General features: G+C 40.7%; 1 protein-coding gene across 6 annotated transcripts in view; it reads left to right on the top strand.

The window, feature by feature from the left end:
- Window positions 1–17673, top strand: part of CTCF (CCCTC-binding factor) — a 47670-nt gene that overhangs the window by 16214 nt on the left and 13783 nt on the right. For all 6 annotated transcript variants that reach the window (XM_078063637.1, XM_078063635.1, XM_036115059.2 and 3 more), the window contains 3 exons: window positions 10105–10894; window positions 11249–11419; window positions 15780–15913. In XM_078063637.1, coding sequence (XP_077919763.1) covers window positions 10114–10894; window positions 11249–11419; window positions 15780–15913 — 1086 coding nt within the window. In that variant the 5' untranslated portion in view covers window positions 10105–10113. The remainder of the gene's footprint in view (window positions 1–10104; window positions 10895–11248; window positions 11420–15779; window positions 15914–17673) is intronic.

Below are 17673 nucleotides of genomic sequence, written 5' to 3'. Positions count from 1 at the left end.
TCTAAACAGTTGATTAACGCATTTTGTATGTTACAAATTGTGGGAACAATTGTGTTCTTACAATTGTGGGAACTTGGGATTACTATTTCTTGAGAAGAGTGTATAGCCTTCTAATATTCTCCAGGAAATAAGTTGGGATTTCTTAGCAATCAGTTGTCCCTTGTAAAGGACAGTAGTATATTAAAAAGTTGTGGTAGTTTTATTTGTAGACTATTAGAAATCATCCTTTTCTACTATCTTATTCTCCATATCCATCTATTATTCTTAGTACATATGTATTTTGTAATAACTGATCTCCCCAAAGGACTAAACTCTGTATTGGTGAGTATAAAAGGTTATTTTGGTTGATTTCCTTTGGAAAATATCTGACATATTGGCTGTACAGCCGTTATCTAGGTGATAAATTACTAAATCTTATTGTCAACACTAGCATAGTCACAGTTAGCCTTTATTTAAAAAAAAAATTTTTTTTTCAGCCAGAACATACTTATTGAGTACCTACAGTGCATGATACAAGTGCATTTTATTATTAGTTTTTAAAATTTTAAGTAAGCTCTCCGTGCGTTGTGGGGCTTGAACTCATTACCCTGACATCAAGAGTCGCATGCTCTACTGACTGAGCTAGCCAGGTGCCCCTAGCCTTTATTTTTATGTGGCAGGATTTTTTTAATCTAACCTATAATTGTGTTGTTAGGACTTTTTATTTTTCTTTATTTAAGAAATGACACACACAAAAGAAATGACACAAACAACAATAAAGGAAATAAATTCATATAGTTAAGCTTCCACTTAGCACACAATAGTTTGTTTTTCCATATTCCCTTCCTGCTCTTGTCATGGGCTGGAAACATCGATATGTATTTGATGTGACAGTAAAATCAATATTGAGTGTGTGCTGTTTACATAACACTGTCTTGTATTTACTGCTGTAGAGGATACAGAAGTAAAAGGCATAGTTCCTCCCCTCAACAAGCTAATAAGACTATTTGAGGAAAAGACAAACATAGAACAGTATACTATAGTGAAAACCAGACAAACATGAAGTCAGTTTGCACTTAAGAAGATGTGATTTAGGGACGCCTGGGTGGTTCAGTCGGTTAAGCGTCTGCCTTTGGCTCAGGTCATGATCCCAGGGTACTGGGATTGAGCCCCACATTGAGCTCTTTGCTCAGTGGAAAGCCACTTCAGAAAGAAAGTTTGATCAGGCAGCAATATGCTGGACAGACTAGTAAAGAGTAAAGTCTGGGATGCTGTTGTTCCTTTTTGGCTCTTTTTCTTCACTAGAATTGGTTAGTCACCAGGTTCTGTCCACTGGTTGCTACCTTCATCCTACAGAAATTCAGTAGTTTATCAGAGAAGACATTTTATTGGGGAACATTTATGTAAGGTTTGTGATTAGATTTCTAGGAAACTGGGGCACTGAGTGGCTCATTGGATTAAGTGTCTGCCTTCAACTTGGGTCATGGTCCCGGGGTCCTGGGATCAAGCCCCACATTGGGCTCCCTGCTCGGTGGGGAGTCTGCTTCTCCCTCTCCCTCTGCCCCTCCCCCCCCACTATGCACACACACGCTCTCTTTCTCTCTCTCTCAAATAAAATCTTTAAAAAAGAATTCTAGAAAACTGAAAGGTTATATATTTGTTCGGCTAACATGTATTCATTACCCTCTGGGGTGGAGGATCCAGAGGAGCACAGTAGCCAGGCTTTGTGTGTGCATTGTTCTATTGAATCTTTATGACAGCCTGTGAAGTAGATACCATTATTGTCCCTGTTTTATACAAAAGGAAACAGAAGCACAGAAGGGTAGCATATCTCACTCCATGTCACACTGCTAGTTAAGTAGAGGAACCAGAATTGGGATGCAGGTTTCTGGCTAGGGGGGCCTAAGCTTTTAATGACTATTCCGTTCTGCTTCTCCTGTCCCTTCCCTCATTTCTTTAATACGGAATGAGCATTTTCCTCATATTAGGCATTATATTGAAATGTAATTTTTCAGTGTTTGCATAATATTCTACTTTGTGGATGTGTCATTTTCCAGGTTTTAACTATTCACCTATGGTGGTATATCTAAGTTGTTTATAATTAGTCCCTTTGATTAATAATATCCTTATAATCGGGCTCCTGGCTGGCTCAGTCAGAAGTGTATGCGACTCTTGATCTCTTGGGGTCATGAGTTCGAGCCCCACATTGGGTATAGAGATTACTTAAATAAATAAAACTTATTAATGTCCTTATAATCTTGATGTTCATCTCTGATTATTTCTGGGCATAAAGTGAAGTGGAGTTACTGGATCACAATTTGAATATTTTAAAAATTCTTGATTCATATCATCAGTTACCTTGCTGATCTCATGGCAGCACGACCAACATTAAGGACTATCCTTTAAAACAGCCGTAGCAGTTTAATAGAGATAACATTTGTCATGTTATTTTAATTTGCTTTTTTGTGTGATTTAGTGTTAAAGAGGTTCTTTCTCCTTTTTCTCTCTCTTTTTTTTAATTCATCTGCCTTTTTTTTTTTGGTCATTTATTTATATCTTTTGCCCAGCTTTTTCTTTTGGTGTTCATCTTTTTCTTATAAATTTTACAATCATATGATAAGGATGTTAATCCTTTGTCACATATGCTGCAAATACTTTTTTTCTGTTGACCATTTTCTTTTTAATTTTGTTCAATTTTTTTAATACGAATTTTTTTTTAGGATTTTATTTATTTATTTGACAGAGAGAGACACAGCGAGAGGGGGAACACAAGTGGGGAAGAGGGAGAAGCAGGGTTCCCACTGAGCAGGGAGCCCGATGCGGGGCTCGATCCCAGGATCCTGGGATCATGACCTGAGCCAAAGGCAGACGCTTAACAGCTAAGCCACCCAGGCGCCCCAAGAATTTTTTTTTAAGGTGGTCAAAATTTCAGTAATTTACTCTGGTTTCTCCCTGTTATTTCTGTGCACAAAACCTCCCTCATTCTGAGATCAGAAGGCTATTCACCTGTATCTTTTTTCAAGGTGGGTTTTTTTTGTTGTGTTGTTTTTATTTTTTTAAGATTTTTTATTTATTTGTCAGAGAGAGCACAAGCATGGGGGAGCATCAGGCACGGGGTAAGCAGGCTCGCTGCTGAGCAAGGAGTCTGACGCGGGACTTGATCCCAGGACTCTGGGATCATGACCTGAGCCGAAGGCAGACGCCTAACCGACTGAGCCACTCAGGTGCCCCATGTTTGGCCTTTATGGTCATGGATATAGATAGTAGTGTCCCTGTTTAGTGACACTCCCATTCTTGGGAGAGTTTTGTAATCTTCAAATAGGTCTGCAAATTTTTAGTTGAGGATATTTTTATTTTGATAGGTTTCTTAAGAATGGCATAACTTCCTATATTTCTGTATTTTGTATGTATTAAATATATATGTATATACAGTTTTAAGTTTATAGCTCATCTTATTCCACAAAGAATTTAGAGAAAAGTACAGAAAATATAAATAAGAAATGTTAGGGTACCTGGGTGGCTTAGTTGGTTCTCAATTTTGGCTCAGGGTCATGAGCTCCAACTCTGCATCCGGCTCTGCGCTGGGCATTGAGCCTGCTTGGGATTCTGTCTCTCTCTCTGTCCAGCCCCACTCACTCCCTCTCTCTCTTAAAAAAGAAAAAAAAAAAGATAAAAGTCAAAACCCTAGAAAATACAAATTAGAATAGAAAGCTATTATTACATAGCTTGAGAGGAAAAAAACTGATCAAGGTGTGGCCAACTAAAAAAAGTGGTAACTCACGATCCTGTTACATAGGTCTCAACAATGAAAGAAAAAATTCCTTAGTTGAAGAAAAGCTTTTTCAAGCATGTAACTTGAAAATTTCTCCCACGTATCCTTTAGTGTAAGCCAAGGGCATAATGCCAAAACAGAACTTGGTGAAAGCAGTTCTGTAGGGGATAAGACCATGTGACACAAATATACCCAGCTTTTTCTCTGATGGTCTGGCATAATTCTGGGATAAAGCCTAGACTAGAATGCTGAATTCCACAGAGAGTTCAAGTCAGATCAGGACAGAAAAAGTCTCCTTTGGATTTACCAGTTAAGGGCCATTGCACGCCTTAAGAGAGATTCAGTAGAGAATTTGGGAAACAGAAACCAGACTGGTAAACCAAGGCATGGAAGAGAAATAAAGGAGTGGAGACAGTGTGAGGTTGACCATGAAAGGAATACAGAAATGGCAGATGCTAAATTGTTGAGTGTGTTAAAGGAAGTTTTAAGATGTGAAAGATTTGAGCAACAAAGCTGGCAAAGAAGAGACTGAGGCAAGAGGGAGAGGGCTGATCCAGTACGCTCCCAAGGATGTGGGCCAGGCTGGTGGCTAGGAACAAGGCCAGACCTCAAGGGCCCCTGTTACAGGTTAGACTTTTGCATCCTCCCACTCGACCAGTAGGCAGCAAGGGCAGGTAAGTGCTTAGGTGCCAATTTTCCTCTGCTGGCCCCGACATTTGCAAGTGCCAGGATCACCCTGCCACAGTCTGAGGGAACCTTCTCTTTTCCCATCCTAGAAGTTGATCGAATGATTTTTCAAAAAAATGTTCCTGGGGCGCCTGGCTGGCTCAGTTGGTAAAGCATGTAACTGTTCTTCTTGGGGTCATGATCAAGTACCATGTTGGGGGTAGAGCTTGCTTGCTTGTTTGCTTGCTTGCTTACTTAATAAATACATACACATACTAAAATTACTGTTTTGTTTTTTTTAAGGTTTTCTTTATTTGAGAGAGAGTGAGAGCCCTAGCAGGGGTGAGGGAGAGGGAGAAGCAGACTCCACACTGAGCAGGGAGCCCTATTGGGGTTCCATCCCAGGACCATGAGATCATGACCCGAGCCAAAAGCAGACACTTAACCGAGTCACCCAGGCACCCCCCAAAGTTACTGTTTAAAAATAAGTAAATTGGGGGCACCTGGGTGGCTCAGTTGGTTAAGCGACTGCCTTCGGCTCAGGTCATGATCCTGGAGTCCCGGGATCGAGTCCCGCATCGGGCTCCCTGCTCGGCAGGGAGTCTGCTTCTCCCTCTGACCCTCCCGACCCTCCCCCCTCTCATGTGCTCTCTCTCTCTCTCTCAAATAAATAAATAAAATCTTTAAAATAAATAAATAAATAAATAAATAAATAAAATAAAAAAATAAAAATAAGTAAATTGGGGGGAGCGCCTGGGTGGCTCAGTCGTTGGATGTCTGCCTTCGGCTTGGGTCGTGATCCCAGGGTCCTGGGATCGAGCCCCACATTGGGCTCCCTGTTCAGCAGGAAGCCTGCTTCTCTCTCTCCCACTCCCCCCTGCTTGTGTTCCCTCTCTCGCTGTGTCTCTCTGTGTCAAATAAATAAATAAAATCTTTAATAAATAAATTAGGGGCACCTGGGTGGCTCAGTGGTTAAGCGTCTGCCTTCAGCTCAGGTCATGATCCCAGAGTCCTGGGATCTAGTCCCACATTGGGCTCCTTGCTCAGCAGGGAGCCTGCTTCTCCCTCTGCTTGCAGCTCGCCCCGCTTGTGCGTGCGTGCGTGCTCTCTATGACAAATAAATAAATAAAATCTTAAAAAATAAATAAATTAATTAAAACAAATGTTTCTAAGCTTCACTTTGTCACCAGGATGACAGAGAATACAGAAAGGATCTGTTCTTCAGAGGACTAACCTACTTTCTAAGCACCTTTGGTCAGTGATGGATTAGGGACTGCAGTCCAGGTTTCTTTATTCCTTCTCCAGTGCCACTGAGTTGAAGGTGATAGCCACACATCCACATGGAGACATCTCCTATAGATAGTGAAACTAGGGAATTGCAGATGTGGATTTGAAAGATCTCTGTGGAGACAGCTGAAGTAAAAAGGCTAGCAAATGGGGTGGCTACAGAGAAAGGAACAGAGCCTTGATGTGTTTGGAGGGGCAGGTGGAGTAGTTCTCAGAGACAAAGGAAGAGACCTAGGAAAGACAGAGGGAGAAAAGAGGCTAATGAAGGAGGAATACAAGCATTGGTCCACAAAAATGTTTGAAAAATCTAGAAAGTATGGCTGACTGGAGCAAGGGGAGGGGGAGTGTAAGTGTGTTCTTTTTTTTTTAATTCAATTTAATATATAGTATATTATTAGTTTCAGAGGTAATTTAGTGATTCATCACTTGCATATAACACCCAGTGCTCATTACATCAAGTGCCCTTCTCAGTGCCCATCACCCAGTTACTCCATCCCCCCCCCCCCAGCTACCCTTAGTTTGTTTCCTATAGTTAAGAGTCTCTGTGTGTGTTCTGTGTGTGTTGTGTGGCTAAGAGAAACTGAGTGGAAGCAGAGCTGAGTCTGTAGAGGAAGAGAAGAAATGGATCATAACTGCTAAAGTTGTATGGTATGCTGTAAAGGTATGGCTAGCAGAGCACAGTCCTTAGGGAGTAGGAAGAGACACCTGGTCCAGTCTGTTAGGTTAGTTATCGATTCAGAGGAGAGACTCCCTTCGAAGGGAGAATGTTAGGTAAAGGGATCCACTGCTTGAGGGGATGCTTTTGAGTTTTCTAAGCAGTGTAAGGGAGAGGTGGGTGCCTTGCTACTTTGTATCTGATTTTTCTCTGTAAAAGCTGTGAAGCTGCTGCTTTAAGACCCTGAGTAGAGGCTGATGTTCAGGAACCCTATGGCATGTGTTTTTTTCACAGTGAGAGAATACTCTGTCAGCTCAGCTCCCTGGCAACACAATTGGTTTCAATTTGTACTCCTTGTACCATTTCTTTTTCTACCTGGTTTATAATTCCAGTGATTTCTTTTAGGTTAGACTTGGTTATTTACAAGCAAGTATTTACAAATTATTTATATTTAAAAGTTCTCAAATTCAAGGCAGAGAAGAGATGGATTTTTTTGTGTTCTTCAAATTGTTGTATGCCTCACAACCCAGCAGAGCTCAGAAATTAAATGTTTTTCCTCCACCAGTTTTACATTTGAGGATATCTAAATAGCTTGGGATTATGTAGTGATTCTCTGGCAGGGTCAGCATTAGCATTTATGGCTTATGAATTTTTTGTTCTTTGTGCTTTGGTTTTTTTCCCCAAGAATGTCACCAAGGTAGATGGACTTTTTGTCTGTTCCCTAACTCCAACATTTGGAATTACCCATCCTTGTTGGGGTACTAATTTTGGGACCTTCCTGGCCTGAAAACGCTTTTAAAAAATCTGTGAAGAGCAATGGTATAAAGTAGTACTTCTCAAACTTTAGTGTAGGAAACCACTTGGAGATCTATTAAATTGCAAATTCTGATTCTGTGGGTCAAGAGGAGAGCCTGAAGAGGGGCCTAGCTGGCTCATTTGGAAGAGTGTGTGACTCTTGATCTCAGGGTTGTGAGTTCGAGCCCCATGTTGTGTGTAGAGATTACTTAAATAAATAAGGAACTTAAAAAAAAAAAAAAGAATTGCTTAAGAAAAAAGAATAGAGCCTGAAGTCTGTGCTTCTAACAAGTTCCATGGTTATGCCATTGCTGCTGGTCCTTGGACCATGCTTCGAGTAACGAACATATAAAGCAGTGCTGTCCCAACACAGTAGCTCCAGCCACATGGGACTGTTGAGAATTTAGTGTGACTAGTTCACACTGGTTATGTAGAGTTCTCCAAACCTACCTACTTTTACCTTGAACATTGTACCTGTTCTGTCCCTTAAGTTAGATAGTAACTCCTTAGGGGCGCCTGGCTGGCTCAGTCAGAAGAGCATGTGACTCTTGATCTTGGGGTTGTGAGTTCGAGCCCCACATTGGGTATAGAGATTACTTAAATAAACTTTTAAGAATAAGTAAATAAATAAAATAGATAGTAACTCCTTGAATGCAGGACCAGGTCTCACCCATCCCTCTGTAGTCTTTTTACTGCCTTTTAGGTGGTTCTGAGTGCCAACATGTGTACAGTGTTAAGGTGCCCAGACAGAGAATTGGAGAAATGTGTCTCTCATAGAAGTAGCAAAATATTTGTGTAAGACTAGGGCAAGAATAGAAAACACTTTAATTTTGAATTAATCTTGTATATACTTAAGTTAAATTATTTTGTGAATTAGATGATTGTTCAGACCCATTTTACTGTTAGGCGTCTAGGTACTTTGGGTACTCATAAGATTTAAGAGCCAGAAACTATGAATTGGCTCTTTTTTCTTTTCCTGTTTTTTTAATGTGTTCAGTTAGCAGTTGAGTATCTACCAACCTGGGCATAGTGCTGAGGAGCAAAAATGACTTGTTATACATGGTCCCTGTCCTCAAGGAATTCATGATCTCACAGAGGAAAGATGCATGAATGTCAAGTTGATGGTATAACACAGGAGGTAGTGTGGTGTGGTAGCCACAATCAGGACCATTGAAGTCTGGATCCAAGGTCTGATTCTGGCTCCAAAAAAACAGGGTGAGAAAACACTGACAGGATATTTTCTAAGGTAGAATTTAGCTAAAAATAGCAAGGCCCTCTGCCAGTGTTTTTATTAATAGATACGGGAAATGTAAAGGATTTAAACTAGTTTTGTTAATAATTCTTTAATATCATCAAATATCCAGAACTGGGGAAAAAAATCCAGAGTTGAATCTAATTGTCTCATGTTCTATTTTTTTAAATCGTTTGTTGGTTTGAATCAGGATCCAAAAAGATCCATATGTTGTGATTGCTGTATTTCTTTATTATTTTTTAAGATTTTATTTATTTATATGACACAGAGAGAGAGCACAAGCAGGGGGAGCGGCAGGGAGAGGGAGAAGCAGGCTCCCCACTGAAAGGAGCCTGATACGGGCTCAATCCCAGGACCCTGGGATCATGACCTGAGCCGAAGGCAGACGCTTAACCAACTGAGCCACCCAGGCGCCCCTGCTGTATTCCTTTAAAGATTTATTTATTTGAGAGAGGGAGCACGTGTGCACATGTGCGAGCAAGGGGAGGGGCAGAAGGACACGGAGTCTCAAGCAGACTCCCCACTGAATGCAGAGCCCTACACCCTGGCTTGATCCCAGGACCCTGAGATCACAACCTGAGTTGAAATCAAGAGCTCAGCTGACTGAGCCACCCAGGTGCCCCAATACTGTATTTCTTACATCTCTTTTGTCTATCAGGGTTTCTCAGCCTCAGCACTATTGACGTTTGCAGACCAATAGTTCTTTGTTGTGGAGGACTGAACCTGTGCATAGCAGGATATTTAGTGACCTCTTTGGCCTCTACCCACTAGATGCTAGTAGCACACCCGCTCCGGTAGTGACAACCAGAAATGTCACAGGCCTTGCCAAATGCCCCCTGGAGGCAAAGTCACCAGGTTGAGAACCATTGATACGTACATTCTCCCTCTATCCTTTCCATTTTTTGTCTTGGTGATTTATTTGCAGAAGAAACTGGGTAGTTAATCCTGCAGAGTTGCCTTCAGTCTGGATTACTCTGATTTCATTCTGGTATTGTAATTTAACATACTCTCTCACCAGGGCTTCTCCGTGGCTCAGTCGGTTAAGCATCTGACTTTGGCTCAGGTCATGATCTCGGGGTTCCTAGAATCAAGCCCTTCATCAGGCTCTTTGCTCAGCAGGGAGTCTGCTTCTTCCTTTCCCTTCCCCCTGCTCGTATGCACATGCTCTTTCTCTCAAATAATCTTTTATTTATTTATTTATTTTTAAAGATTTTATTTATCCATTTGTCAGAGAGCACAAGCAGGGGGAGCGGCAGGCAGAGGGAGAAGCAGGCTCCCCGCTGAGCAGGGAGCCCGATGCAGGACTTGATCCCAGGACACCGAGATCATGACCTGAGCCGAAGGCAGATGCTTAACCATCTGAGCCACCCAGGCGTCCCAGTAATCTTTTAAAAAGAAACATATTCTGTCACCAATTTCCTGTTAATTAGTGGTTGGCTCTAGAGACTTGATTAGTTTCAGATTTTTTGTTTTGTTGAACAAGACTGCTTCATAGGTGGTAGTTTGTTCTTCCATCAGGAGGTACATAATATCTGTTGTGTCTTTTTGAATATTAACAACCATTTATTTCCTAATTCATTTTTCATTTTTCTTTTAAAATGTATGTATTTTCATTTAGACAAGCTTTATTTTAAATAACCATCTGTGGAATGAATGAATGAATGAATAAATAACAATCTGTGTTCTCCCTTAATAAAGGAAGGGGAAATGGAAGGTGAGGCGGTTGAAGCCATTGTGGAAGAGTCTGAAACTTTCATTAAAGGAAAGGAAAGAAAGACTTACCAGAGACGCCGGGAAGGGGGCCAGGAAGAGGACACTTGTCACCTGCCCCAGAACCAGACTGATGGGGGTGAGGTGGTCCAGGATGTCAATAGCAGTGTACAGATGGTAATGATGGAACAGCTGGACCCCACCCTTCTTCAGATGAAGACTGAAGTAATGGAGGGTACAGTCGCTCCAGAAGCAGAGGCTGCTGTGGACGATACCCAGATCATAACCTTGCAGGTTGTAAATATGGAGGAACAGCCCATAAACATAGGAGAGCTTCAGCTTGTCCAAGTACCCGTTCCCGTGACTGTACCTGTTGCCACTACTTCGGTAGAAGAACTTCAGGGGGCTTATGAGAATGAAGTGTCTAAAGAGGGCCTTGCAGAAAGTGAACCCATGATATGTCACACCTTACCTTTGCCTGAAGGGTTTCAAGTGGTGAAAGTAGGGGCCAATGGAGAGGTGGAGACGCTAGAGCAAGGGGAACTTCCGCCTCAAGAAGATCCTAGTTGGCAAAAAGACCCAGATTATCAGCCGCCAGCCAAAAAAACAAAGAAAACCAAAAAGAGCAAACTGCGTTACACAGAGGAGGGCAAAGATGTGGATGTGTCTGTCTACGATTTTGAGGAAGAGCAGCAGGAGGGTCTGCTATCGGAGGTTAATGCAGAGAAAGTGGTTGGTAACATGAAGCCTCCAAAACCAACAAAAATTAAAAAGAAAGGTAAAATGAGTTTATCCATTATATTCTCATAAACTGATTTTGGGATAAAGCAAATAACACAGGGTATATGCAAATTATTTTATAATAAATGGGTTTTTTTTTTGTTTTTTAAGATCATGAGCTAGGTACCAGTCCTTTTACCTAGTCTAAAAGTTTTTCCAAATTCAATATTTTTTAAGTCCTGAGGACAAAGAAAGAAATCTGTTAGTGGCATGAAATAATAACGATTTAATATGACTTAGATTGGATTTAGTTTAAAAAGGCTAATGAAATTTATTTGTAGATATTTAACGTTAGGATTAAACTTAACACTTTGAAACCTTGCAAGAAGTAAGTGTTTTGTTTTTCATATAGGTGTAAAGAAGACATTCCAGTGTGAGCTTTGCAGTTACACATGTCCACGGCGTTCAAATTTGGATCGTCACATGAAAAGTCACACTGATGAGAGACCACACAAGTGCCATCTCTGTGGCAGGGCATTCAGAACAGTCACCCTCCTGAGGAATCACCTTAACACACACACAGGTGCTGGATATGAATGTTGGGGGCTACAGCATAGCAAAGGTTAAAACTTGGGTTTTAAGTATCATCCAAGGTGGTTCTGGTGGGAAGTTAAAGAAGAAGATTTTTGTTCTTTCTTATGCTGTAATCCTGATTTATTATAAGCAGATGAATTTGTAGGCAAATGCAAAGAAAATTTAGTGGAAAATAATCCAAACTGTTTAAGTATGGTGATCCAGGAAAAAATTATCTATGGCGGTTAACCTGTAATATTTCCTAAAGGATATCACCATTGCGTTGCCAAGGTTTTAACATCAGTGACAAAAAATGACGCCCGAAATTCCCGGGCAACAATTGCCAGGCACTATAAGGATGAACATTAGAAATAGCAATGCAATTCTTTGTAAAAGCCATGGTTTCTGGTTGTTTCACTTCAACAAAGGTAAGTAATTCATAATCTCAGAATGGAAAGTTTAAGGCGTTATTCTAGCAATTCAGAAACTTACTCATTTGTGCTCCATACATACTTTAATTTTTTTTTTTTTTTAAGATTTTATTTATTTATTTGACAGCACACAAACAGGGGAAGCAGCAGGCAGGAGAGAGGGAGAAGCAGGCTCCCCGCTGAGTAGGGAGCCCAATGTGGGGCTTGATCCCAGGATCCTGGGATCATGACCTGAGCCAAAGGCAGATGCTTAACCGACTGAGCCACCCAGGCACCCCCAGACTTTAATATTCTGTGTTAGCATCATGTTGGCTATGATCAGGTCCCAGGAGTCACTAAAGTGGAGGGACTGTGCAGGAGCTCTCTTAAGGCTCTCTTCTGGGCTCTTTGCTCTTTCAATATTGGCATTTGGCTATGAGTGCTGATAGAAACTTCTCTCACACGGTTCTTCATGCAGAGTAGCTTTCCTCTATCCAGATTCTCCACTTAACACAGCTCTTGTTTTTGATTTGATGTGCTGGTAGTCTACTGAGCATGACCAAGTTGAGTTTGGCCTGTAAGCAATATGTTGCGCATTAGTATATTCTTTGCTAATATCATCTGGTCACTTTTCATTATTTCCCTGCTTTCTACTCAAGACACTTGATAGTATATTTTATTTAGTAGTTTGAAGACACTGTGAAAGGGCATATGATTAGATAAAAGCATTTGGCCACATAATAGGACTTCCTAAAATGGGAGTGGTTGATGTGGGCACTGTATGTCATGGTCTAGTCCTCAGCTTTGAAAATAAGAGTGTGGTCTGTCTAGTCGCTCAGAGCTAATTTGGCAGGACTGATTCATACTAATCAAACCCTCAAGGGTCAGATGCAATCAGAAAAAGTTTATGGTGAGGAATACACCTTTTCATTTTCTGGATGCAGTTGTATTGCATTCTAGGGGATACCCTTGCCTATATCAAGAAGATGTAGCAATTGAATGGTGACTTGGTAAGCATGGATCTGAGCAGAGGGACATATGCAATCATGTGGTACAACCCAATGAAAATCTCTGTTGTACAGTAATGTCTGCTTCTTTCCTAATTGCCATGCTTATGTCTACCAGTAGCAGGCCTCTTTCTGTCTCCTAGATAGTACTAGGTAAACATTAGAAATCCTTGGTTTTCAGTTCAGTTTATCCTAACGGAAATGGATCCTGCTTTCTTTCTCGTTAATTGTTGTTTCACTTACCGATCTGTGCTGCCAGATTCTTTTTCATAGACAAGAACTCTGTCCTTCACTCCTACATCCCCAGTGATAATAAAGAAGCAAACTGAGCAAATGAACATTCCTTGAAATTTCTTAGTTACTATCATACTTTAATCACACTTCCCTCTTGAGGATTCTGTCCATCTCAGAATCATTTCTGCAGATGGCTGGTCCCATTCATTACACTGTGACTCTTTCTAATTCCGTTCTCAGAGGTAAATGGTAACCTTCCTTTGATTTTGGTGTTCGGGATTACTTTGTTGTCATCCCTTACCTGCAGTGCACAATTACAGATGGTCCCTAGTTTTTCAGTAATGGTCTATGAAAACAGCACTGTGTTCTGCTGTCAGCTTATCTCCTTATTGTCATCATTACCTGGGCATACTTCCAATGCTATATTTAGAATATAAAGTGACTAGAGAAGATCCACTAATATAATCAGTCAGTTATGTTATAGGGCTACTATGTGAGGGCATACTAAAAACAGATTCCTTCAGTAAAAGGGAAAAAGAAAAACGTGGAGTATATTAGTTTGTAAGAATGTTTAAATATTTCATGAATTCACATTCAGATCACAGAATATTAGATACGGATGTTTGAAAATGATCCGTTTAGGGGTGCCTGGCTGGCTCAGTCAGTAGAGGATGCGACGCTTGATCTCAAGGTTGTAAGTTCAAGCCCCACGTTGAGTGTAGAGATTATTTTTTTTTAAAGGTGATCTTTTGGGGAATCTGGGTGGCTCAGTTGATTAAGCGTCCAACTCTTGATTTCGGCTGAGGTCATGATCTCAGAGGCATGGGATCGGGCCCCAAGTTGAGCTCTGCTCTCAGCAGAGGAGTCTGATTGTCCCTCTCCCCCTGCTCTTCCCCTGCTTGCACTCTCCTCCCCATCCACTCCCCCAAATAAATAAATAAAATCTTTTTTGAAAAAAGGGTCATCTGTTTAAATCACATAAAAGGCAGTACTACTTTGTAAAGCCTTTGATAAATTTCTGGAATTATCAAAATAAATTTATATAGAAAACAAGCTATTGCATTTGGTTTTTGGTTTTTTGGTGTTTTTTTGTTTTTTCTTTAGAAAAAAGTATCAGAATGTGGACAGCCCAGTGTCTCTATATGTACAGTCATAACACAGTAAGATTTGATATGCAGAGGAATCTTGGGTCAAATAACTTTTTTTTAATGTTTTTAATATTTAGTTCTTTATTTATCTGAATATTTATCTGTTATAACCTCACGTATGCTGAACTATTTTTATTTTCCAGTCTCTTTTATATTCTATTACATTCCTAATGCAATCTATTTCTGAATGTCTTTGGGTCAAATAACTATTAATTCTGTGACCTCTACTTGACAAAACATTGAGGTTTAAGAGATGTTTTTTTGTTTTTTTGTTTGTTTTTTTAAAGATTTTATTTTATTTATTTGACAGAGACACAGTGAGAGAGGGAACACAAGCAGGGGGAGTGGGAGAGGGAGAGGGAGAAGCAGGCTTCCCGCGGAGCAGGGAGCCCGATGCGGGGCTTGATCCCAGGACCCTGGGATCCTGACCTGAGCCGAAGGCAGACGCTTAACGACTGAGCCACCCAGGCACCCTTTGTTTTTGTTTTTTAAGATTTATTTAGGGGCGCCTGGGTGGCTCACTTGTTAAGTGTCTGCCTTCGGCTCAGGTCATGATCCCAGGCAGGGCTCCCTGCTCTGCGGGAAGCCTGCTTCTCCCTCTCCCACTCCCCCTGCTTGTGTTCCCTCTCTCACTGTGTCTCTCTCTGTCAAATAAATAAAATCTTAAAAAAAAAAACAAAAATTATTTATTTATTTGAGAGAAAGTGTGCACACATCAGCAGGGGGTGGGGTAGGAGCAGAGGGAGAAAAATCTCAAGCAGACTTCCCACAAGCATGGAGCCCGATGTTGGGCTCCCATCTCGTGATCCTGAGATCATGACTAGAACTGAAATCAAGAGTCAGATGCTCAACCTGCCAAGCCACCCAGGTGCCCCAAGGTGTTCTAAATTTTTTTAATCAAGAGTTGAAATAGGGGTGCCTGGGTGGCTCAGTGGCATCTGCCTTGGGCTCAGGTCATGATCCCAGGGTCCTGGGATCGAGCACCCTCCACCCCAGGCTCCCTGCTCAGCAGGGGAATCTGCTTCTCCCTCTGACCCTCCCCCTGCTCATGCACGCGCTCTCTATCTCAAATAAATAAAATCTTTTAAAAAATAAACAAAAAAAGAGTTGAAGCAGACTTTTGATGCATAGTGATCAGAATTCATAAACTAGGGGTAAAAAGGATTTTGTATTTTGGCTGGCTGATGAACTCACAGGTGTAGGTAGTGTGCTCCATGAGGGGCAAGTCTTTCTGATATCACCATAAGGGTCTCTGGCCAATTGAGTGGAGTTTAATAGTAATTCTTGCTACGAGTATTTTAAAAGGGGGGGGGGCGATTTTTGTATTCAAAAGCAGCACGCAAATGGGTAATTAAGAGAAATTAAATGCGTGACACATGTTTTCCAATATTCTGGGGTTAGTGTTAGAAAGTCCGCTGGGACCCCCTATTGCTTTGGAGTTATTCTCAGGCTAGTGCAAGGTTGTTGAGATGACCAGGGTTCAACCTCATGCTGCAGTTCTCGTCAGATGTTGAACTGTCATTAACTGTGCCCTTGATCTTGTCTTCCTGTTATAATCTCCTTTTCTCTAGGTACTCGTCCTCACAAGTGCCCAGACTGTGACATGGCCTTTGTGACTAGTGGAGAATTGGTGCGGCATCGTCGTTATAAACACACCCATGAGAAGCCATTTAAGTGTTCCATGTGCGATTACGCCAGTGTAGAAGTGAGTGTTGAGCAACTTGTTGGTTCCTCTCCTAAGACAGTGATTCCAGTATAAGAACTACCCAAACTGACTTAAGATGAGATAGAAAATCTTACGAGATTATTAACACTCTCACTCCCCTTCCCTGCCACCAAAAATACTAAAACTGTAATGAATGTGAAAGACTAACCCATTTTTAAAAAAGCACTAGTACAACATGTTATTATAGGTAGGTTCTATGAAACATCAAAGAAACAAGTAACTGTACCTGGAGCATTTAAAAATGGAAAATTTGGGGGCATCTGGATGGCTCAGTCGGTCAGGTGTCCGACCCTTGATCTGAGCTCAGGTTCTCAATCTCATGGTTGTGAGTTCAGGCCTGGCATTGGAGCCTACTTTAAAAAAAAAGGGGGGGAAATATTTTCTCCTTTACTATTTGAGGCTACACTGTTACCAAAACTGGGTAAGAATGCTACCAAAAAGAAAAGTATATCTTATTCTCACAGAAAACTAAGCTAAATCAAATTATTCACCAAATTGAGTAATATATTTTAAAAATAAATGATTACTAAATAGAATATATCTAAAATACAAGGAGAGTTGAACATTAGGAAATTACTGGTGTGTGCTACATTGAGAAGTTTAAGAAAAACCATATGATCACTTCTGTAGATTACTGAAAAGCTATAACAATATTCATTACTGTTTAAAGTCCTAACAAGTTAAGAGTGGAAGAAAATGGCTTTACTATAAGGAGTGTATACCAGAAACCCGTAGTCAATCCATCCCAGTTAACTGAAGCATTGGGAGTATCCCAATAAAATTTGGAACAAGACAGGTGCCTTGATCTCTCGGGGTCGTGAGCCCCACATTGGGTGTAGAGATTACTTAAAAACAAGTAAATAAGTAAATAATAAAAATTTGGAACAAGACATCTGTTCTTACCATTACTGTTTCAACATTGTGATTGTATTAGAAATCCCAGCTAAATAAGAAATTAATTATAAGTGGTAAAACAAAACTTATTTATTGCAGATATACTTGCTTACACCAAAAAAATCCAAGAGTATCAGCTGAAAAAAAACATAGAGCAATAAGAGTCCATTTGGGGGGCGCCTGGGTGGCTCAGTCGTTAGGCGTCTGCCTTCGGCTCGGGTCGTGATCCCAGGGTCCTGGAATCGAGCCCTGCATTGGGCTCCCTGCTCTGCGGGAAGCCTGCTTCTCCCTCTCCCAATCCCCCTGCTTGTGTTCCCTCTCTCGCTGACTCTGTCTATCTGAAATGGATGAATAAAATCTTAAAAAAAAAAAAAAAAGTCCATTTGGGTGGCCAGATATAAGACAAATATACAGAAGCCAGTAACTTAACTTTATACGGTAGATAGCAGGAAATAGTTCACATTCTAATAGCAATAAAATTATTTAGGGTTAAACTGAACAACAAAAAAACATCTGATACCTATGTATCTGGAAGGAAATTGACCTATAGATAAGCATGATTACTTCAACTGTTACGGAATATACAAAAGCAGAAAACATATATAGAAATAGACAAAATAGGATAATACACCCCCGTGAATCTGTCACCCAGCTTAAGTAGTTATTAATAACCCATCTTGAGTCATCTATGCCCTGTCCATTTATTTACTGTCTTTGGATTATAAGGATTTGAGAAACAAAAATTACAAATAAGGAGGAAGAAATAGTGTATTTTAGACTTTTCTGTATTCTGAACTTCAGTGCCCAAAAGCTAAGCTTTTGTGCCTAACCCACAGCATTCACAT

Source organism: Halichoerus grypus, chromosome 15 (genome assembly GCF_964656455.1).
Source record: "Halichoerus grypus chromosome 15, mHalGry1.hap1.1, whole genome shotgun sequence".
Classification (NCBI taxonomy): Eukaryota; Metazoa; Chordata; class Mammalia; order Carnivora; family Phocidae; genus Halichoerus; species Halichoerus grypus.
Note: the sequence above shows the minus strand (reverse complement) of the source record. Positions and strands in the feature narration are given on the sequence as shown.